Source organism: Sprattus sprattus (genome assembly GCF_963457725.1).
Source record: "Sprattus sprattus genome assembly, chromosome: 10".
In the NCBI taxonomy this organism is placed as follows: Eukaryota; Metazoa; Chordata; class Actinopteri; order Clupeiformes; family Clupeidae; genus Sprattus; species Sprattus sprattus.
Genome location: NC_137908.1, coordinates 19,768,951 through 19,792,655, shown reverse-complemented (window position 1 = coordinate 19,792,655; position 23,705 = coordinate 19,768,951). Strand labels below are relative to the sequence as shown.

At 43.7% G+C, this 23,705-nt stretch overlaps 1 protein-coding gene across 6 annotated transcripts; it reads left to right on the top strand.

Moving 5' to 3' along the window:
• The first annotated feature begins 6,621 nt into the window (after nucleotides 1-6,621).
• tmcc1b (transmembrane and coiled-coil domain family 1b) lies at nucleotides 6,622-23,265 on the top strand. Of its 6 annotated transcripts, none has more exons than XM_080846246.1 (8): nucleotides 6,622-6,671; nucleotides 8,158-8,315; nucleotides 12,452-12,495; nucleotides 14,351-14,631; nucleotides 17,521-17,949; nucleotides 18,250-18,746; nucleotides 20,944-21,079; nucleotides 21,733-23,265. In XM_080846246.1, the coding sequence occupies exons 4-8, from the start codon at nucleotides 14,395-14,397 to the stop codon at nucleotides 22,045-22,047; spliced, it is 1,614 nt and encodes a 537-aa protein (XP_080702372.1). In that variant the 5' UTR covers nucleotides 6,622-6,671; nucleotides 8,158-8,315; nucleotides 12,452-12,495; nucleotides 14,351-14,394; the 3' UTR covers nucleotides 22,048-23,265. The 6 variants fall into 6 exon arrangements, with proteins under 6 accessions (XP_080702372.1, XP_080702371.1, XP_080702373.1 ...); XM_080846245.1 differs by having other exon boundaries at nucleotides 13,758-14,631; XM_080846247.1 differs by lacking the exon at nucleotides 14,351-14,631.
• Nucleotides 23,266-23,705: the final 440 nt, after the last annotated feature.

The window sequence follows — 23,705 nt, the reverse complement described above, 5'->3', positions numbered from 1 at the left end:
CGCAACTATGATGATGTCACTACACTACAGGTTCAAAAGGACAGTAATTCAGACAGCACCACACACAGCACCATGTGTGACTCATACCCCACACCTCTGTGGTCACATGGACTCGACTGGAGTGAAAGGGATTGCATCTTGTCTCTCATTGAGTTTGATTTGTGTCCCCCATCACCCATCAGTCTTACTCGAAGTATTGACAATGCACTCCATTTTGATGACACCCCAGGTGTGGGCAGCCTCTTCACACCACCACCTCCATCTTGGACTCGAGGCCTGGAGCCATACTGTCCACAAACAGGCAGTGCCACTGCCCCTTCAACACCCACACATATCGCCTACAGGTGGGCTCTGGATGCTTCCTCCAGTCCTGTGCGACCTCAATGCTTTGGGGGCTCGCTGCATCACTCCCAACCATTGGGGTCAGAAGGTCAGTCTCCTCTATCTACAAAAGACCTCAACCTGCACTTAGAGGAATCAGACGACTGGGACAGCATGGGTAGTACAGATGACATCACTGACCTATAGACCCCTTGATGTGTTTCCACTGAGGATTTCAACTCCTTGTGACTTTCCCACTGATTGGATTACAGCGCAGCTGTCAAAATGAGGCCACCCAGTGCTCTCTCATTCCCCGGTCCAATGATTCAGAACTGGTATTGTTTTCTACACTGAATGATCAGCATTGAGATGAATGTATGTGAATGTATTGCATGATTTTAAAACAATATCAGCATAGTGTTTGTGTTGTGTGGAGTGTTGTTGTATCTATCTACATGTTTCTTTCTTACTTTTGCTACATGAAAGCACTTTATTAGGTTGCCAACTTTATTGTATACACATGTACTCTAAGATGTGTAGACAAGCACAGTCCCTCACTGGACTTCATCTGGCAACTTCAGACATAGGAAGCAAACATGAATAGTTTGTAGATAATTCATACTGCTTTAAAAAAATCTAACTCTATTTCCCGGAGGTGTGAAAGGAGAATAGTGTTTGGCGGGAAGATAGATTTTTTTTATGTAATTGATAGATCTTTTTCCTTGTCAAACCTGCTGTAACATAATTTCTCCAACAGGTGGCCACCTGGGCCTATTAACAATCCAAATCCAAAATCCAAATGTTTGACAAACCTGTAGCTACACATAGAAGGGCATTCTGATTAGGAAATTGTGAGGATTTGATTGACCAGAATTCTTATTGATGTAGGCTAAGTAGGCAAAATGCTGATGCCATATACTGCTATGATATTTGAATAGCCAATTTGTCTTTTTGGAATATTACCGTTTTGTACAGTATGATAGATGAATAAAGAATTTTAATGTTATGAGTGTCTTTTCGAATATTATTTAATGCACAGTTTATTTATGTAGACAATGACAGCCCCGAGTTACAGACCATACATCAGATGCGTTGTGGTAAAGGTGCAACTTCAATGCAGTTAACACCAACTTTGAAGGTTAGGGTTAAGGGCAAGTAGTTTGTTTCGCTTTTTTTCTTCCTTTACAGAAATGGTTAAGTTGCGTGTTTGAAGCTGTCTAACCTACCGTAATTATTACAGTTTGAATAAGCAACTGCTGATTCATGATCTGAATCCTCTTATTTAGTGTGAAGAGCTTCTGCTCTTCTTCAGGTCAGCAGATGGGGAATTAACTTTTGCCTGCCCTGCCCCCAGCCATCTAGAGAGCCCTGGAGAAGTTTCTGCCCATGCAGATCACGTTCCGAATAAAGACTCACCTGCTGCCCTGAAAACCAAGTCAACCACAGAAGCCACCTTACCTCAACAACAACAACAACATTTGTCCCCTGTCAATCAGCCCCTGAAACTTCCTCCAAACCACCACCCTACTCACTGCCCTTTCCACAGTGTCTGCATTTCTACCAGAGTGGGGCTGCTAAATCTCCAACATGCAGTCTGCCTCAACTCCTCCACTCTAGACCTCTACACTACAGCAGCATCTATCACAACAAAAGCTGCACCTCAGAAACAGAAGCAACCTCCATAACCATCCTCCCAACCACTACCCTTCCCATTTTTCTACCCTTCTTCCCTCTATTCAGGTAAACCTTTTTCCATAGCAAAAGGTGAACAGCCACATCCAAACCCACCTGGATTCCTGCCCCTTCAGTCTCCTCCCTATCCAGTAGCCCACTTTCCATATCAATTTGCAGAGTTTCCCATTAATTCAAAGAACAAAGCACTGTACACCGCCTTTCGAGTACACCCACAACTACTGCATCTGCAACATTTGGTCCACAGCAAGCTGTCTCCCCTTCCCTTTCACATTTCATTCCCTTCTACATCACTCCTCCACCACCCTTATGGCTTGAAGTCCCCTTATCCTCTACCTTTGCCTGAAATAAAGGGCTAAGTCGTCTTGATGATAATTACGGTTTGACAGCTTAAAAGCCCAGTAATGCTGCAATGACAGATTCAGTCTATAATGACAGAAGTAGGTGTCATTTGATTTAAGAACTTTCTGTCAGAGGTCAATCCCAATAAGAAATGTGCTGCTTGCATTGTACTGCCAGTTACTTAAGGCCAAAGTATATATTTCTCTGATACACTAATTTTCGATTTTGAAGTCTTGTTGCGTATATGAGGGCTGTACTATGAATGGAGTTTAACCTTCAGTTTACTTCACAAACCCTGATATCCTTTATTAATGTTAAATGGTACTACAATGGTGATTAGGATGTTGTTTACATTTGTTGACTTGGTGACTGAAGTTTGTGCATGTTTGCATAAAAAAAGGCTTATTCACAAATGCAGGCTGGGTTTATGACCATTGGTTTGATGTCAACGAAGGAATGCACTGATTATGATCATTAAGAGTTTAAATAAACCATAACACCATGGTGGCCAAAAAGGCCAAGGAGGCTTGTTGGCAGTGCATTGCCGTTACATTTGTAAGTTGATACAGTTTTTTTTATCGTAGGCTAGGCTATGTTCTCTACCCTATTTTGCCCTACGTTCTGCATATTTATGATTGAGATGTAAGGACACGTAATTTAGTCTAGCTTAATATGTGAAAACAATTACAATTATTTAATTATAGCCTACACATGGGCTACAGTAGACCTATTGAAATGTACCCGTAACTCACTGTTAATGAATGAAGGTCTACTCCCTAGGCTGTAGGGCTATTGTGCAAGGACAACTTGATTCAAAGTCCAGGATTAAATTGAATATTTTACATTAAATGACGTATTCTAAGTGCTGAATGCTGAGTAAAGATGAGATGTATAGCCTACACTTAGCTTATTTGTGTGTTCACAGGAAGCAGAAATAAGGGCTGCGCTTGTGACATCTAGAGGAGGGCCCCCTCTTGCTATTTTTTTCAGTTCAGTTCAATGTCCACCCTTTATACAGTATATCATACTAATTGTTTTGATTGCCCAATTAAAAAAAAACAGTAGTTCACATTCCTGTCTTATATTCTATTGAGCTGTTCCAGCCCTCCATTTATGCTGGACTGACAGAATAATATACTAAAAATAAAAAAATGTAACTTAAAATAAAAAAGGGACCTAACAAAGGTATTGCTGTATACACTGTTGACTCTCATTTGATAGTCATCAGGAAGTTACACCATTAATGTTGCCTAGATAAGCCGCAGTAACCTTGCTTCATAGTACAGCCCTCAGGTGCATTATTTTAATTAAAGCTGCAGTCTGTGATTCTGGTAAAAGGTTTTTGGCTGTTGAGTTCAAATATCAATCAAATTACACCCCTCCCTTCCATGCTTCTGGAGCAACATGTTGATTGGCTGGAATTGTTTATTGCTTGGTCCTAGCCACTTTGTTTGTTTCCCATTTCCAGAAACAGGTGGTATTATTCCAAATGCGTGGTTTAGTGACAAACCTGGGTAAGTTAACTCAGAGAAGGTGGTTCACCCCAACTAAATTGCCCTATGGTTTTGTTTTGTGAGGAGAATGAAACCATAGTGCTCTTCAATTAGGAGATTTACCACTTACACTAAGCTAATTACCCAAGTTTGTCACTTAACCACGGAGCCCACTTGAAATTCGCACCTGTACTGCGTATGCACACATTGAACAGACAGCTAGAGGTCCGTGAGGAACAATTCGCTGAATTTGACAAAAAGTTGGATTTTGATTTAGTGCTCCCGTGTGAGTAGCTTAGTGTACAACAAGACGAAACTCTGAACCCACTAGTAAGTAAATAAGAAAATAAATGGACATAGAAGTTAACCATAGTCTGTGGTCTGAGATCTATCAATGCCTTTTCCGTCTTAATTTTCTGGACTCTGAATTTTTGTTCATGTGTTATAAATGGTTTTAATTTCTCTCTAATGGTTATACATCTCTCTAATGCAAGATTCACAACATATTGCCCTCAAAAAGGGTATTTTTGTTTGTTTACAGCTTTGAAAGAATTGAGCAGCATGTGAATAATGGGTTGGCCTGTATGATAAAGATGGTTGTGAGCTGCAACTGAAAGCTTAGCAGTTGCTAGACCCCCACCAGTGGTCGTGCCTGGGTAAAATTCAGGAAACAAGGCATCACAGATGGTTTGGAAGACTTTGGTCTTTCAGTTGGCTTGGCGCTGGGGTACATATTGAAACTAAAATTCAATGGTTCTATAGATCTGAACAGCCTTACTTAAATTTGTTTGTATGCTTATCTGTAAAGTATTCGATTGGATTCTTTGAATATTAATAGATATTCTATAGAGACAATTTATGAACACTCTTTATTTTCCTATGTTGTACCAGATCTTTATCCAAATGCTCTGCAATGATTGGCCTGTTTCACATTTTCATTTGTAAAGAACTGGATCTGCAAAATTGTGACGTGTCTGACATTATTCAGCTATTATGGGATAAGATTGGGAGTATAAAAATGATGAACTGCTGTGCAACCATATAACTGGCAACATATTTGGATGAGTTTCCTCAGCATTGGTTTGATTTTTTTTTTTTTCTAGATGGGTTTTGAATGGATGGAGATGGATGACAGGGTTTTTTGTTTACTCTGAATATTTCCCCCCCAGAGTGGTTGGGCACTGACATACACCACCATCACTGACATACACCACCCTCACTGAAATACACCTCATGCACTGATGTACACCTCATGCACTGACATACACCACCCTCACTGAAATACACCACCCGCACTGACATACACCACCCTCACTGACATACACCTCATGTACTGACATACACCACCCTCACTGACATACACCACGCTCACTGACATACAGCACCCTCACTGACATACACCACCCTCACTGAAATACACCACCCTCACTGACATACACCACCCTCACTGACATACACCACCCTCACTGAAATACACCACCCTCACTGACATACAGCACCCTCACTGACATACACCACCCTCACTGACGTACACCTTCTGGACTGACGTACACCTTCTGGACTGACATACACCACCCGCACTGACATACACCTCATGCACTTACATACACCTCCCGCACTTAAATACACCACCCACACTGACATACACCACCCGCACTGACATACACGTGAGCTGTTTTTAAATGTGCTATATAAATAAATATGACTTGACTTGACACCTCATGCACTGACATACACCTCCTGTATGTATGCGTAGTTCTCAGGCGTGAAAATGATTATAATAACATTTACAAATGTGTGTTCACATTTATCAGGTAATATGACAATACTTTAGAGCCTAAAGTTTAGTTACTTTAAAATCCCATGGGAAAATGCATTAAAAGAGGACATCCCTAGCATGCCCCTGTAGTGAAGGGAGCGAACAGTCACCCCATCTGGCCTTGAAACTGGGTTTAAAGGGTAGACTACAAAACCTGCATACTGACTGCAATGCCAAAGAGCCAGGCTCGTTGGTAAGGCAGACAGAGCACATATTCAACCGTACTGACGGCAATCTGGGTGTTTCTCTGCTTCCTTGGTAGGACGGGTCCTTCGGAGTCCTTCCAAGTCGGGTCCTTCAGAGGCCAGGCAAGTCTCCTTCCTGGCATTTGGAGAACAAACAATGGAACAGTCTAGCGAGTGTGCAGTGGTGCATCAATGAAAAAGTCCTGCCTGCAAATTCTGTACTACTTTAAAAAAAAAAAGACTCTGGTACGTGCTCATAGAATTGTGGGTGATTTAGGAAAACAAAGGATACTTGCTTTCAGGGTTATAGTCTAAAAGATTATGTTGAATTTAATTATTTTATTGGCTTAATTTCATAGGCTGAATGACACTTGCATAAAGGTGGTGTTACAAGACTTTTTCACTACTGTGGTTTAGCAACAAGCTTAGGGACCTAAAGGCTAAGATACAAGATTAAAGATAATAATACAAATAATAAACTTTAATTGCCCACCCTGTTTGCCCAAGCTTTATACTTTTTATTCTGCAGAATATTGGAGACTAGAACAAAAGCAGTAATAGAAAATAAAGTGAGTGGAAATTCCGAGAACATTTGCGTAACATATAACAGTTTAAAACTCACGTTTCGCGAACATCATATTAACAACCTGTACGTTTTGATTTTTGAAGGTAGAGATGATTTATGATCGTACAAAGAAGTCAGATGAACTCATGTCGTCATCGCGGAGCGTCTCACTTTGCCCACGCTCTTTGACGTCATCGTGGGAGTGTTTCATCGGAGAAATGAACGGTCATCAGCACAATCCTGTAAGCGTCCATGTAAGTTAACGTTCAAATCTTTAAATAATGCACTCTGTGTCATTACTAAACGACGATATAGTTATGAATTAGCAACCAGTGTATTGTCGTAAACGTTTTCCGTCTTAAGAGAATAGTATCGGTTCTCAGTCTGTACAATTTTTAATTGCTCCACAACTCAACCTGCTCTCACCCACTAATGTTAGCTGGCTAGTTGGTAGCATTTAGCTTTGAAACCTATAATGAACCCTCCCAGGCAGTACACGGATATTGTAGTGTGTTTGTCGTTTGCTACCCAGACCGGGCAGGGCGACAACCTGTGCCAGCCATCATGCAATCGTGACAAATGTATAAGAATCCTCATTCTCTATGGATATTTCACCTTTAATGTTGGATATTTCCGGTGAATTTGTTGACGCTAGCTAGAGAGCTTGCTGAGTAGGAGACTTCGATGATTACATTTAACGTTAGCTTGCTACCTAGCTGTCCTCGTTACCCTGCTTAGGACCATAGACTTTGCTAAGGTTTCCTACCGGGCAATCCAGTTAGCTAGCTAGCTAGCTAGCTTGCTACCTTACCAATGTGTAGTGCCCCACCATATCTCTCTTCTGTGATGCTGGAGCTTTTCTCGTTTGACAGCCGGATGCGAGTGACATAATCTTGTAACGTTATTATTAACACTGTTTCATCAGTACACATATTATTATTGTAATATTAACATAACATTGGAAGTTTGTCATTTGCAGTAACAATGCTGGTTTACTTGATGATTTAGGTTACCAAACATTGTCGATGGCCAACTTTTATAGAGATGGTTTTGGGCGTAAACTGCTCAATCCCAGGCTATCTTGCGGCCGTCAAGCTAGCTTGCTAGCTGGGTAGTTAGCGACGCGGTAAATCAATTTAAACATTATGGGCGGACCTAGGAATTTCAGTAGATCAGGGTATTGATTTAGCTTACCGTCTTAACGTTTCATTCTTTCCATACCTTCACTTTACTAATGTGTATTGCAGCAGAGGCGAGCCACGGATTGGTCTACGGTTACTAAGCTGTATGGCTAACTTACATTAGCAAGTAAACATTTGGTCCGTGGCATCATGGGTTATTGTAGCAATGTTTAATATGTTGTGTTATGCAGCTGGACTGATACCCCATGTATTGCAGAAAACAACTGTTGTCAATGAGAAGTGTACGGTTGTTTTGTTTTCATTTTAATCCTGTGTAAATCTGCTGAAGTTTTTAACTAACCTTTTAGCCAACGTAACCACCTAGTAGGTTAACTAACTTACTGAACTTTTACTGATCACGTACTTGCGTACCTGTACAAGTAGCTCACCAACTTTAGTGGGGTGTAAGTAATTATGGCGTTATGTTATGAAGTTATTAACGATAGTTGTTTGATAACACAACTGTGGTTTTGATTAGGCTATTTGTCAGCGACTAGTGCACCAGTTAACGTACTGTTCTATGGAAGCTATATGACACTTCCCCATCTCTCCGCTCCAGCATGCTATATTCATAAACCTTACCGGGAGGAGCTGACTGTCGGAAGAATCTACATTGACACTTTTTAAGGACTAGGGGGTTCATGCGTTTTTGGACGTTGAGGCTGACCTCTTCTATGTAGAAGACAAGAGCCAGCACACTGATGACCGGGCCAGAAGGTATGGTTGCCACTACCTCTGACAGTTGACTGCTACCCTTGGAGAACTACAAGTATCCTTATGGGTGCCGTGGTCAGAGAGACTTGTCTGAGTTTTTTTAAAGGTTGGGGAGTTTTGGTTAATGCAGCTTCCAATTTGTGTCATATTTTATTTGTGGATGAAATGTGTTATCATTCAATTGTAGTTCTTTGTTCACCAAATATCCCATTAATATCCCATCATTTTTGTCAGGCTGCACAGTGTGAACACACTCCCCCTCTCTTACACACAGAAACACACACACACAGGCTGACCTTGGGAAGATGTGTGTTGGAGAGACTGGAGAGTGAGTGAGTGTGAGAGATGGTCTGTATGTGATAGGCGAGTGTTGGCTGACCCATTTCAGCCAGAGAAAATGCACTGCCCTTGAGGGCTTTGGTAGGGAGTGTGTAGAGGTTGTTCTGATTTGCCTTTAATGGCACCATATCTTTGGATTTATCTACAGATAACCTTCATCGCCTTTATATTGGATGATGGCTATTACCATGGAAACATTACCTTTTTTCAATATAATTATGATTATGGTGTTTTGGATACTGTGTATTGGGTTTATGATGATAAGTCTTTGTTGATGCTTGTGGTTTGTCACATGTGCTCTCTAATATCGTTTATAGTAATAGCTATGTAGTTGATCCCTCTTTGGTCAAAAGAAGAGTGTTTTTCGTGTTTATTCTCTCGTACACACTGAAGCTGGAGGTGTAGCGGTAGTTAAATGACACCTCCATATCTCCTTTCCTCACATTGATGGCCTCTATTACTGCCAGCAGTTGTGTGTCTGAGCATGTTTGTGTTTTGGACACTATGAGCTGCCAGCATGTTGATTGTGACACACAATAGCTGCACTGAGTCCAGCAGTCAGTGGCGGACTTGTCTGCTTAATAATGCATGCAGGACACAGACCCCTCACCACAGTGCCGTTGTCTGATATAACTACATCACACAGCAGAGAGAGAACTTTAAAACTTTGTAGCTGGCCTTTGCTAATCTGCCTGTTTATTTTTTACGTTTATGTCCCTCTTCATCTACCAATCCCCCTTGCTCAATTCGTCCATACCCACCATGCATTGTTGAGAGAGGTGTTGTCATTAGACCTGACCCCAGGTCTCACAGTGGGTGCTGTTAGTTTTGGCAGACCGTGTTAACGTGGAAGGTGTCATGGTTGTTTCATTTGCGTATGTGATGGCTGAAATGGAAGGAGGTGAAGTAGCATATATCTTAGTCCATTAAGGAGGGGGTGTGCCTAAGTCCATTTCCAAACCCATTCTATGGGAAACAGATAATATACAAATTAGGGCTGGGCAAGTTAACGCGTTAATCTTGCGTTAATTCATCAATTAATTAACGCCGACAATTATTTTATCGCGCGTTAACGCAGGTTTTATTATATATTTTATTATTGTAAAAGTCTGTTGCCAATAGGCTTTTATTTTGACTGCTGCTCAACCGGAAAAGAATGGGCTGATAAGCAAACCTGGAGAAGGGCACAGACATACAGCCGCGGAAAAAATTAAGAGACCACTTCAAAATTATCAGTTTCTCTGGTTTTACTATTTATTGGTATGTGTTAAAGTAAAATGTACATTTTAGTTTTATTCTATAACCTACTGGCAACATTCCTACCAAATTTCAAATAAAAATATTGTCATTTAGATCATTTATTTGCAGAAAAATGACAATTGGTCAAAATAGCAAAAAAGATGCAGTGTCTTCAGATCTCGAATAATGCAAAGAAAACAAGCTCATATTCATTTTTAAACTACACAATACTAATGCTTTAACTTAGGAAGAGTTCAGAAATCAATATTTGGTGGAATAACCTTGATTTAAGATCACAACTTTCATGTGTCTTGGCATGCTCTCCACCAGTCTTTCACATTGCCGTTGGGTGACTTTATGCTACTCCTGGCGCAAGAATTCAAGCAGCTCGGCTTCTTTTCATGGCTTGTGACCATCCATCTTCCTCATGATCACATTTCAGAGGTTTTTTATGGGATTCAGGTCTCGAAATTGGGCTGGCCATGACAGGGTCCTGATCTGGTGGTACTGCATCCACACCTTTACTGGCCTGGCTGTGTGGCATGGAGCATTGCCCTGCTGGAAAAAACACTTCTCAGAGTTGGGGAACATTGTCAGAGCAAAAGGAAGCAAGTTTTTCTTCCGGGACAACGTTGTACTTTGCCTGGCTGAGGTTTGTAAAAGACCATAAGGATTGAACCAAAGCGGACTGGAGGGTCTTCTAGTTCGTCTTCTCTGATGAGTCCAATTTTCAGCTTTGCCCAACTCATGGTCGTCTGATGGTTAGACGGAGACCTGGAGAGGCCTACAAGCCACAGAGTCTTGCACCTACTGTGAAATTGGACTCATCAGAGCAGGGAACTGGCAGAAGAAACATGTAATGTAACCTACAAAATGAGCTTAATATGTGTTTCTCCATCTATGATGCATCCCTATACCCTCTCACAACGTGGACACGTGTGCTTCAAAGTACACTAGGTTTTTTGCTGTTGTGTCTCAGTGCACAAGCTAAACCACTCAATCTAGGTGTTTGAGATCAGATAGTATCTCTGTATTGGGTCAATCTAAGGCAAATACTTGTGTTGATTTTAGTTTTTGTTATAGGCCTATAGTTTTCTTTCATAACCAAAAGCACTAGCTGGTAATCTAATTCCACTTGGATTGGCCAAAGCGTGAAATAAATGAGTCTCATTATATCACTTGGTCTCCAGTAGTTTTATTCCCTGAGAGTACACATTCTAATGAAAATCTTTACCGTAAATGAATAAATAGTGTGAATATATTTAGCTTTCTCTTGACTCTGAGCCAGTGCTTTAAGATTAGTCAGTCAACACGCACAGGTACGCTTTGAAAGGCAAATTACCCGAACCAACTATGGCATTGACTACGCTAGGGTAACAAGATATGAATGAAACTAACGTTAACTAGCTTGCCAGCTAACTTAAACAAAGACTGGGCTATTGGTACATCATTACGGTTAACACCTTAAATAACCTTGCATTTATAATTGATTCATCATAGTTATAATTTATCTACAATACCTAGTGTTAACAAACCTGTGCAGTGAATTTTACTCCATGGTGTCAAGCGTCTTTGTGGCAAATGTTATGGTTACAGTTCCCAACCAGGAGTCACCAGAAATGAATATTAATTAAAATATAAAGTCTAGTTCAACTGTGAAATAAAAGTATAATAAAATAAAATAATAAAAAAATAATATATTAATACAAAGCACACATGAGGGGGCGCATTTGGACAATTTTTATCAACACCTATATCAGCAGGTAGATACCGATCGAGACCTTCAAGGGTTGAAAGTGTTGACCCCTACTTCTTGTGTCATGTTTGTTGTTTATGTAATTGTGTTTGAGTTTAACTACTGTCATGGATCAAATGTAAATGGAGGACAGGAAGGCTGTGTTACACAAAACCTTAGCTTGAAGGTCTTTATGGTATTGCTCACCAGCTATCATAAGCTGGCCCATGAGCCAAGATGGGAGAGATCCATACCACTTGCCGCCTTGGCTTGGGGTTGATCAATTTACCTACAGTTCATTAATCATATAAACTGGCCCTATCATTCTTCTCCAGTCATATAGGTGGACTGTAATTCCCTAGTCTGTGGACTATTGACTGAGGACTCCAGTAATATCTTGTGTGATAAAGGCCTGCTTAAATGGCTTTCTGTTTGGTTTGCAAATAGTCCAAGTACATGTTACTGGGGTATACCATCAGATTGACTTGGTCTGTTTCTGTTTTTAGTGATGTTTTTTTTCCCAGATACTAGACCTGCAACACAGTCCAAATTAAACAGTTTTTGCTGCATTTCGGGAGGTTTATTTTTTTTCAGCAATCGGAGTAGGTTTACAAAGCTACTTGTGCTAGAAAGTCGAAAGCATTTTACATATGAATATGTTCGTCTTGGTGTGAGCTTGTGTGTGGCCTTCAGAGAGAACCGGGTAGAGGGCATAGATTGCCTCTGGACTTGAAAGAACACTAGTGTGTGTGTTGGTGTACGTGTGTGTCACTGCTTGGGATGGATGGTGCCTATGTGTGACCGTCTCTTCTCTTGTCCACTGCAGCTGACCCTGAGCCTTGAGTCAGAAGAGGAGCGGCTGGACTGATGGTAGGACGCACTCTTTGTCTGCTTCTCCCTCTTTTTCTCACATTTTTCTTCATCTGTGGTGTTTGTATGTTTTATTTTTTATTTTTTTAATGTTAGAAAGAAGAAACATTGTGTTTGGGGTGGCACTTCCACTGTTACTGTGGTTTTCACAATGACATCTAATGAACTGTGATGATAAGAAATTGATTTATTGATAATGAATTAAATCTGCACCCAGTTGACAATGACATGCATCTGGTTGAAGGAAAAGTCACAAAGCTGGTTGTTTCCATAACTGACCAGAATAGAAACATTTCCCTTCTGGGGGCGCCCAGAGACTTTGGCCCGCAAACGACAGTGAATGTAACCTTTGATCATGAGTTTTCACAAGCACAAAAGCCAATTAGATGCTTGCCATCGCCTTTGTTTAGCTTTTTTTGAGCCATCATTCACATCCACTGACATCTACATCCATGCTTTCCAAACAATAGTTTATGGCACAAATAATCTCTGAAACGTTTATTTCCAGATTATAAAAATTAAGTTTTTATCAGAATCTTCTGACAGTTATTTAGATGTGCAATCTTCCAATCCCCAATTTGCATGCAGAAAAGTGCTTTACCCCTGCATAGACACCAGAGCATTTCAGAGATTATTGCATATTTGTATCATGCTTTATCATATATCCTCACTGGCTGCAGGTAGACTGTTGTATTTACTTAGTAATATAGCCTAGTATGTCATGGTGAGTTGGCTTCTATGAACATGATGGGTTGAAAAGCAGATCTTTTGTGTGTGCCAGTAAAATTCAGCCAATATTACTACTCTGCCAGTTATATCACATACAGATGTAGAAGATGTTGTGTAAATTGTAATGTGCCAAGAAGCTGCAGATAAAAACCTAATGGATGAAGACAACAATAATCCTAATCAGTTTGCCCTTAATGTTCTTGTACCCATGGATTAATAAAGGACTTGTAATCGATAAGGTTAAAGGCTTGTTCCTTTTAAGTGCCTCAGAATAACAGGATCCTTTATAGTTCCGTTGTCTTTCCTGTGAAAAGCTCAAGTCTAGACAAACCCAGTCCTTCATGCCTGTCAGCCAACCCCTAATGCTGCCTTTAAGTGTTCTGTTAACTCATCCTGCTGCTGCTGCTATTGCTGCTTCTGCTACTGCTATTTTGCTTCTGCTATTGCTGCTTCTGCTACTGCTATTGCTGCTGCTTTTATCCCATCGCTTACAGCCGCATGTCATAATCCATTTTGTTTTCCTTCTGTGGTAGATGAGCATGACTTTCAGCCAATCCGCAGATGCATGCACGCTCACAGGGCCCAACTGAGAACCCCTGCCCCGCCTCCCAGTTTTCAGCCGGCCAATCCGAGGGGCCGTGGAGGTGGGGGGTGTAGGTAGACACCACCCCTCCTCCACATCCCAACCCCCTTCCAGTGCCAAGGCTGAAACCCCACGTGCAAGACTGGCGCCCCTTGATGGATCAGGCCAGTAGCGAGCTGAGCCAGGAGGAGCTGGAGGCAGGGGGCCGCGGCGCCCCGGAACTGGAGGCGCTCGGCCGGAGGGCGTCAGAGCCAGAGCATGGCCTGTCCAAAATCACACACAACGCCCGGGAGAACATGGGCGCGCTGGGCCATGGCCTCAAGCAGCTCTTCCAGCCGCAGCGCCGGCGCTCGTCCGTCTCGCCGCACGACTCCGCCTCCTTCGCCTTGGCCCAGCCCGCCGAGTTGGCCGAGGCTGGGACCGAGGCGGGTGACGGGGTGGTCGGGTCCGGGGCTCCAGCCGCTTCCCTGTCCTCCGCTCACTTGGGTGGCGCGGCCTCCTCTGACACTGACGCCCCCCCTCCTGCTCCCGCCCCCCCCGCAGCTCTGAGCCGCGTGCTGCAGCAGATCCGAGGCGCCCCACCCATCATGAAGAGAGGCACCAGCCTGCAGAGCCGGCGCAGCAAGGCTGGGGGGAGCAATGCTAGCGCCGGGGAACCCCCACAGAAGGGCAGCCCGCAGATCCATCGGCGCTCCACCCAGGAGGTGCTGCTGCTGCAGGCGGGCCGGCCGCGCTCCTCCTCCACCACCGACACCCCCAGCAGCCCGGCCCTGGCCGACATACTCATCAGCTCCGGGTACCACTCCACCGAAGAGTCCGACCGGGTGAGTCAGCACACTGGGGGCCAAGCTGACACCTCAGGGCCCTCTCAAGCTACACACAGCCTTGTGTGGGGAACGCTCAGCCTGTGTGTGACAGTCTGTCAAGGGTCTAGCCCATAGTCTGTATGTGCGTGTGTGGTTATGATGACTTGTATGTATGTAAGCATGTGCTTGATTGACGGAACAGGTGCCATCTGATGTAACAAGCAGGCTTTGATTGAGTTAAGAGGGCGGGGTAACTAAAACCATGTCTGATGACCTGTTTAAAAAGATCAGCACACACACACACAAACATGCAAACACACACTCTCTCTCTGTCTCTCTCCCTCACAAACACCCTTGCACGCACTCCAGCAGACGGTTAGAGAGACACTTAGCGAAAAGATCTATTTTCATACGGCGCGTCTCCAGGTGCCACTGAAAGGAGGGGCCATGCTGCCTTTTTCCTAGTAGCTGTGATTACCACTGAAAGGCCCCTGGTAGAAACAGACCCGGCGTTGACAGTGTGGGAAGGTCAGTAAGCGCTGGTGGCAGGTCACCATGTTCTCTAAGCCCTTCTAAATTTAGCCCTTTCTTAGTCTTCAAGTGCACTTCAGGCCGATGACCCCGTGCAGGATCAAGCTGGTGTGAAGATTGACTGATGTCTGTTCCTTGCTCTTCCATGCAAGGGGGAACAAAACAAATGCTGTTAATGGGAGATTTCTCCTTAATGCCTGTCGCAGCGTGTCAGAGTAATGCCTGAGAGTTGTGTGGCAAGTTTTTATTTATGTATGTTTTTGTTATTGTTTTTTTACGGAAATGGTGAACTTTTAGGTTTTTTTTTTACGTCACACTGATATTCACAGTAGCTGTTGGTTGTTCTCTTCCTCTGTCGGAAGCTGCTCTGGTGCTTTGACAGTCCTCTGCCTGTTCGCACTGATAAGAGGCAGCCAAGCAGTGGGATGGCACAGGCTGTTACGGGGCTGATAACAGCAGCCAGACCGTGCACTTTGAGGCCAGTTGCCTCTCTGGCCGTCTCTAATGGCTCTCTGGCCAGCTATAGAGGTCTGACACAGTGTGAAGACAGGCACTCAGCTGTAAGAATACTAAGTGCTTATTCCTGTGTAAGCACTTAATACTCTAGTGGTCAACTGCTTTCTCAGTGGAGAGAAATGTTCTTTTGGAGATGGATCGCACAAACATAATAACACACTAGGTCACTTCACAGAGGCTAAAGTTAGTGCCATCACTTTCATGAGGCCTCCTGAGGAGTCCACCCTCTCCTGTCTGTGCTGTGCAATTACAATCACTGGGAGACTCTTTGGAACTTTTCTGATTAGCTAATAAATTATAGTTAATCATTTTGAAAGAGTCAAGAGTCCAAGAGTCCCATAATGTCTTTGTTTTTCAGTTTAGCAGTTTTGTAGCAATAGTCCAAAAATATATTCCTGACTGCTTCCTTAAGTTTGAATAAGCCCCTCAGAGATCTTTAATCTTGTGTTCAACTGCTGAACACTGGAGCGAGACTCCATGTTACAGGAGGAGTCAGGATTAGTCAGCGTCATTGTTGTCAGAGCGAGACCTGAGGTGTGGTGCACAATGCGTTGTCTGGTTGGGTGCGGCCCGGAATTCGGGGAGAGAATTCTGAGAGGTTTGATGTCCGATGCACACACACACTCACACACTCACACACTCACACACACACTCACACACACTCGCTGGCCTCCTGTTGGCAGTCCTCTGGTGCGCGCAAGTGTAATTACTGCTTGCTGCTCTCCTGCCGCTCGCTGCCATAGAGAATGCGCTCAGCCATTTGTCACCTCCCGTAGTCAAGCGGTCCTCTCTGCTCCTTTGGCTGTTGATTGGGTGGCCTGGGCTGGTTTGTCCCCCTTTTAAGCACCATGTAGTGTCACAAACTAGTCCAAACACCAGCAGGATTCTACAATGAATCCAGGTTTGATCTCCTGATTGTTTCTTTCCCGTGTTGGCTAGTACCTTGGGAGAGAGTTGGCAGAGATTGGAGGTGAATGTCTTTTGCCCTGTGGTGTCATAGGAATATATCAGAGTGGCCATCTTATCTCTGGGCTCTCAAGGTCATGCTGGGGGTATCTGGACTCCTGCTTTGCTGGATGGAGTGCGTGTGTGCAGGGAGCCTGGGTGGAACTAGCTTTGAGATTTCCAGTTCATTGGACTTCAGTAACCTTACAGAACGCAATTCAAAGATAATTTAGTTAGTAAAAGATTTAATTCAGTTTCGCAATACAACTTTATTGATGTAAATGACTCATGTGCTTGTAAATGAGCCAGGCGTTTTATCAGAGACTGTGGCCTCCTCACTTATCTCTGGTGGAGATGCACTCATAGTCCAGAGGTCTGGCCAGGTAGGAGGGTCTGAAGGCAACTGGGCCAGCTCACCTCCTCTCTTCACTCACACTTTCACTGACTCCACTGCCGCCGCCGCTGCTGGCCCTGCTGGCCCCGACACCATGGACATGGACATGAAGCCTACAGCACTGGTGAACCCTTGTCGTCCCGATGAGGTTTTAAAGGCTGTGCGTGCTTACGTGTGTGTGTGTGTGTGTGTGTGTGTGTGTGTGTGAGAGAAAGCGAGGAAGAGAGAGAGAGATAGCTTGAGGGAGAACATAGCTGTACATAGCATAGCTAAAATTCACCTGTTTTATGATGTTGGTGAGCACTGCTTTTATTTTATTATAATACTATTGTCGCAGGTTGACACCTGTGAATAGGTCTGCTAAGCTATCCCTCTCTCCTACTTCAACCTACATTCCTTTTCTCTTTTCTCCTCTCCTCTCCTTTTCTCTTTTTTATGCATTTTCTGTTTTCCCTCTTTACCCCTCTACTCCCCATGTATTTTTACTCCCACTGTCTTCTCGTCCCCCCCTCCACTAACAGGTGGATCGTCTGGATGTGTCTGGGCCGGCTGTGTCTCCGAACGCGCTGTCCTGTGGCTCGGACGGCGTGTACGGGCTGGACGCAGTGGACAGCACACCCGACCCGCAGCGCACCAAGCTGGCCATCTCGCAGCTGCAGCAGAAGATCCTCAAGCTGACGGAGCAGATCAAGATCGAGCAGACGGCGCGTGACGACAACGTGGCCGAGTACCTGAAGCTGGCCAACAACGCCGACAAGCAGCAGAGCGCTCGCATCAAGCAGGTGTTCGAGAAGAAGAACCAGAAGTCGGCGCAGACCATCCAGCAGCTGCAGCGCAAGCTGGAGCACTACCACCGCAAGCTGCGCGAGGTGGAACACAACGGCATCCCGCGCCAGCCCAAGGACGTTCTGAGGGACATGCACCAGGGCCTAAAGGATGTGGGCGCCAAGGTCCGGCAGCTCCATCAGTATTGCATACCTTACCTGTAGTAGGTGTTGATGTGAAGGGGGGTAGTGGTGATGATGATGGTGGTTGCTCTCCATCTCGGTGTACAGGGTGTGTGTGGTAGCTATAGGCTGAGCTGAGGTTGGTGATCTTGAATGGGTTTGGTGTCTGGGGCTTAGTAGTGCATGCTTCATTAAAGATCCCTACCGTATTTTGGCAATGACATTGTATTGGTTAGTGGCCCTGTCTGAAACTGTGTTGGTTACATCTGGATGTAACATTCTAACTGTTCGCACATCTTCCAGATGACAGGTGGCCTCTCAAGCTTCTCCCATGCTACGCACTCGGCGGCAGGCGCAGTTGTGTCCAAACCACGGGAGATTGCCTCGCTCATCCGCAACAAATTTGGCAGTGCCGACAACATCTCTGCTCTCAAGGACTCCCTGGATGAGACGCAGGGTGAGGACGGCGGCGTGCCAGGCACCGGTGCCCGAGGCCTCAGTGGTGGCACCTGCAGCCAGATGCAGTCCAGCCCCAAGTACGGCAGCGAGGACGACTGCTCTAGCGCCACTTCGGGCTCGGCCGGGGCCAACAGCGCCACAGGGGCCCCTGGCGGCCCACCTAGTTCCCGTGGCAACACACTGGAGCAGGGCCAGAGTTTAGGCTTTGAGGCGCTGTACCAGGAGGTGCAGGAGCTGAGGGACGGCCAGGGCAGGCTGGAGGAGTCCTTTGACAACCTGAAGGCGCACTACCAGAAGGACTACACGCTCATCATGCAGGCCCTGCAGGAGGAACGCTACCGGTAAGCCCTGCATGCGTCTACACATCCCCTCGTGTTTTCATCTCATGACACAGGATAATGTCTGAGTGTTTCAGGATAACTCCCATAAAAGTGCATTGACTAAGAACTGGTATGTCTGGCTTTGGAGAAGAAAAGACATTTACCATTAGCAATTGATTTGCACTTTCAAAGTGGAGATTTAGTCAGGGATTGCTGCCTGGGGCTATAGTTATGATGTTGCTTGTTATTACAGTGCATGAAATGCCCTGTATTGTTATAACAGTGCATGAAATGCCCTGTATTGTTATTCCTAGGCTTCTTCTTCTTCTTCTTCTTCTTCTTCTTATTCTTGTTACCTTTTTCTGCGATTAATTCAGCCCGAACCGCTTAACGTAGAAACATCATTCCAACTTTGTCGCGTAGGTCTTGTAAAGGACACTTATGCTATGTATTTTTCACTTTTCTAAACTTTATACTTTTTAAGATATTAAATAAAAACGAATCTAAATTTTCCCATTGACTTACATTGGGCCATTATGACATCATAATAGGGTCTTTAAACTGGCTTGCACCTGTGCTTCACTGACAGCTGCACCAAATCAAAGGAACCTCTTCTCTGTCCCTCTCAATTTAACTGTAACTAGGAACATTAAGACACCTTCCATTCTCTACTTTTTTTTCTCTCCATCTTTCTCTCTATCCCTCTCAGTCTACTTTCTCTCACACTCAATCTCTCTTCTTCACTCCATTTTTATCTCCTTTTTTCAATATTTTCACTCTCTTTTTCTCTTCCACTCTTCTTTCCTTCTTCCACTCTTCTTTCCTTCTTTCACTTTTCTTTCCTTTCTTCACTCTCCTTTCTTCTTTCCTTCTTCAACTATTATTTCCTTCTTTCACTCTTCTTTCCTTTCTTCACTCTTGTTTCTTTTCTTCTTCCACTCTTCTTTCCTTTCTTCACTCTTCTTTCTTTTCTTCTTTCCTTCTTTCACTCTTCTTTCCTTCATCCTCTCTTCTCTCCTTTCTTCACTCTTCTTTCCTTTCTTCTTTCCTTCTCCCACTCTTCTTTCCTTTCTTATTTCCTTCTTTCACTCTTCTTTCTTTTCTTCTTCCTTTCCTAACTTTTGCATTTCATGCACTGGTATTTCCTTCAGGAAATGCATTTTCTAGTTCCTAGGCTTCTTCTTCTTCTTCTTCTTCTTCTTGTTACCTTTTTCTGCGATTAATTCAGCCCGAACCGCTTAACGTAGAAACTTCATTCAAACTTTGTCGCGTAGGTCTTGTAAAGGACACTTATGCTATGTATTTTTCACTTTTCTAAACTTTATACTTTTTAAGATATTAAATAAAAACGAATCTAAATTTTCCCATTGACTTACATTGGGCCATTATGACATCATAATAGGGTCTTTAAACTGGCTTGCACCTGTGCTTCACTGACAGCTGCGCCAAATCAAAGGAACCTCTTCTCTGTCCCTCTCAATTTAACTGTAACTAGGAACATTAAGACACCTTCCATTCTCTACTTTTTTTCTCTCCATCTCTCCATCTTTCTCTCTATCCCTCTCAGTCTACTTTCTCTCACACTCAATCTCTCTTCTTCACTCCATTTTTATCTCCTTTTTTCAATATTTTCACTCTTCTTTCCTTCTTCCACTCTTCTTTCCTTCTTTCACTTTTCTTTCCTTTCTTCTTTCCTTCTTTCACTCTTCTTTCCTTTTCTTCTTTCCTTCTTCAACTATTATTTCCTTCTTTCACTCTTCTTTCCTTTCTTCACTCTTCTTTCTTTTCTTCTTTCCTTCTTTCACTCTTCTTTCCTTCTTCCTCTCTTCTCTCCTTTTTTTCACTCTTCTTTCCTTTCTTCTTTCCTTCTTCCACTCTTCTTTCCTTTCTTCTTTCCTTCTTTCACTCTTCTTTCTTTTCTTCTTCCTTTCCTAACTTTTGCATTTCATGCACTGGTATTTCCTTCAGGAAATGCATTTTCTAGTTTGCATTTTTTTGCCATGAAAGGTAATACAAAAATCATTATGGAAGTGATAATGTATGGAAACACTGGAAAACCTGAAAGTGTAAAGAACTGATACATTGTTATCTGTGTGTGTGTGTGTGTTTGTGTATGTCTGTGTCTGTGTCTGTGTGTGTGTGTGTGTGTGTGTGTGTGTGTGTGTGTGTGTGTGTATGTGTATGTATGTGTATGCACGCGCACCAAATGCCTGCGCAGGTGTGAACGTCTGGAGGAGCAGCTAAATGACTTAACAGAGCTCCATCAGAATGAGATCATTAACCTGAAGCAGGAGCTGGCCAGCATGGAGGAAAAGATCGCTTATCAGTCCTATGAGAGGGCCAGAGACATCCAGGTCAGGATTGACACATTCTGCATGAGTAGAACTCCTTTTACAAAAGCATATTGTCCTCGAACCAGTTTTTGTCTGACTGATGGCTAAGAATTTCTAGTGGTGCTTATGTCTGTTTTGGGAGATTTAGCCTTTAGTTGGCTTGCATTGTGGTTGTAATGAAGCTAAAGTGTCCATCTGATAACGAATACATATATTCATAAAATCCAGTTTAGGTGAAATCTGAAATGCAAGATACAAGTGTCCATTGTGCATTCTGTCTGATTGGTTAGATTACTGTCTGCTCTATTGGAGTGTGCTAATTCAGTTCTTTGGTCATGTAGCTAGGTCTATGTGTCCTTTGCTTTTGTGAACTACCTATCTAGTGTGTTTATGTCATCAGGATGAGCCAGACTGTATTATCTGTCAGTTTAAAGTTTGCTGCAGGTGTAGGTGATCCTAAGCATCCATTTTAAATCTGTTCCCTGATGTTTTCACATTTGTGCTGATTTTGAGAAATGACAAATATTATATTTTAATAAGTGATAATATTATAAAAGACCTTGCAAATAACATAATATTATATAATATTTGAATAAATGATAATATTATAAAAGACCAAATAACATTAAACCTAAATCGAAGCTGACCATTACTTTCCTCCTCCTGACCTGCAGGAGGCACTGGAGGCATGCCAGACGCGCATCTCCAAAATGGAGCTGCAGCAGCAGCAGCAGCAGGTGGTGCAGCTGGAGGGCCTGGAGAACGCCACGGCGCGCACCCTGCTGGGCAAACTCATCAACGTGCTGCTGGCGCTCATGGCTGTGCTGCTGGTGTTCGTGTCGACGGTGGCCAACTGCGTGGTGCCGCTGATGAAGACGCGCAGCCGCACTCTCTCCACGCTGCTGCTGGTCCTGCTGCTGGCCTTCCTCTGGAGACACTGGGAGGTCATCTCACAGTACCTGGACCGCTTCCTGCTGAGCCCCGGGTGACCTGCTGGACCTTGCCTCTGCCACGGTCACCTTCACCCAGCTTATGAAAGGGTGGGAGGGATCGAGAGAGTTGACTCTGTGCGAGGAGCTGAAGGGATGCCAGGAAGGAAGGGGCTAGCAGGAAGGTGGAACAGAGGAATCACAGGTGAAATGAAGGAGAAGGAGAAAGAGAAGGAGTAAGAAGTAGAACTTGCACACTGCCCGACCTCTGACCTTTCATAGATGCACAGCTGAAGTGGGCGAGGCAGACAAACAGAGGGCACAGAGAGAGTGAGAGAGAGAGAGAGAGCGCTCTCCTGGCCCCACCCTTCCTTTTCTCCTTTTGAGAGTCAATTTGTTTACATTTTGAAGGGTTTGTCTCTGTTTTTGTTTTAAAGCCCACTGGATAAATCTTAATGTTGTTTTTAAAAATGAACTGAAGAGATGCTAATTAATTGTTATTATAACTGCTGTTTTTATCAGTTTATGCAAATAATTGGGATCCGTTTTTACATTTTAAATTTAAAACATTTGCCACCATGAAATGTGTTTGAGCTGTTGGAGTTCTCTCAGTCAGCTGATCTCAATTCAGCCACTGCCCCTTCCTCATACCACAACCCTCTAGTCGTTACGGAACCCCTTCTCTCCTTCTCCTGCTTCTGTTCTAACTTTTACGGAACTTCTGCTCTCCTTCTCTGGCTTCTGTTCTTCAACGCTCTGCTCTGCCTTGCGCTCATCTCCTCCATTCATTTGATTCAAATCTCCAAGCCTGTTTTCTTCCCTTCCCTTTGAGTGAAGATGTTGGAGTTGTGAAGGCCGGTGAGACTGCTGCTGTGGCTTTGTGAGCAGTTGCTCCCTGGATGCTGGAGCAGGACTCTCAGATGTTTGTGTGGTCTGGTTCTCATAAGACTGCAGACTGGGACGATGACCCCAGAACATTCTCTGTATGAGAAGATCTGAACCCCATCTACCCCAGCAAACACCCATCCAAGCCACCCTCCCACTCCCTGCCCAGGCCCAGGGGTCACGACCCCACATCACTGACCTGCGTCATGCGGAGATGAAGTCCTACTTACATGAACTTCACCAACATACTTGAAGAGCCTCGGAAGGCTCAAAGACTCTCAGTGCTTCCGTACTGTTTCTTTTTAGCGAACAATGGGGGGAAAAATAGTCCTTTTTAGTTTTAATTTTTAATTTTTTAAAAACTAAAAGAATAAACACAATGTTTAAAAATCATTCACTCTTGGTCTGTGAGTGTTTGTGCAGATGTTTGTGTCTTCTCTTCGGATCTCAGCTGGCACAGCATGATGTTAGGAATGCTTAGGTCAGGAGCTTGGGTCCTGCTGGGAGCACATATCTTTACTTTGAATTCATGTGGTTCAAAGCAGTAAAGAATTGACAAAGTTAACTTCGTTTATTGGTCCCCAATTCAGTTTGTAGGTTGGGTGACAATAACACATTACTTACTCAATGCACTTTAATCACATTTGTGTTAGACTACAAAGGCAGAATGGCAATTGAATCGCACCATTATTGTTGTACTCTCTTCTACCACTAGATGGCTCAAAGAGGCTCTTGGTTGGAGGGCAGCATGCATGAATGTTATACTGTGGTGTAGTTGTCTATTCTCTTAAGTGCATTGTTTTAATATCCACTTCTGTTTTGAAAGTAACTCA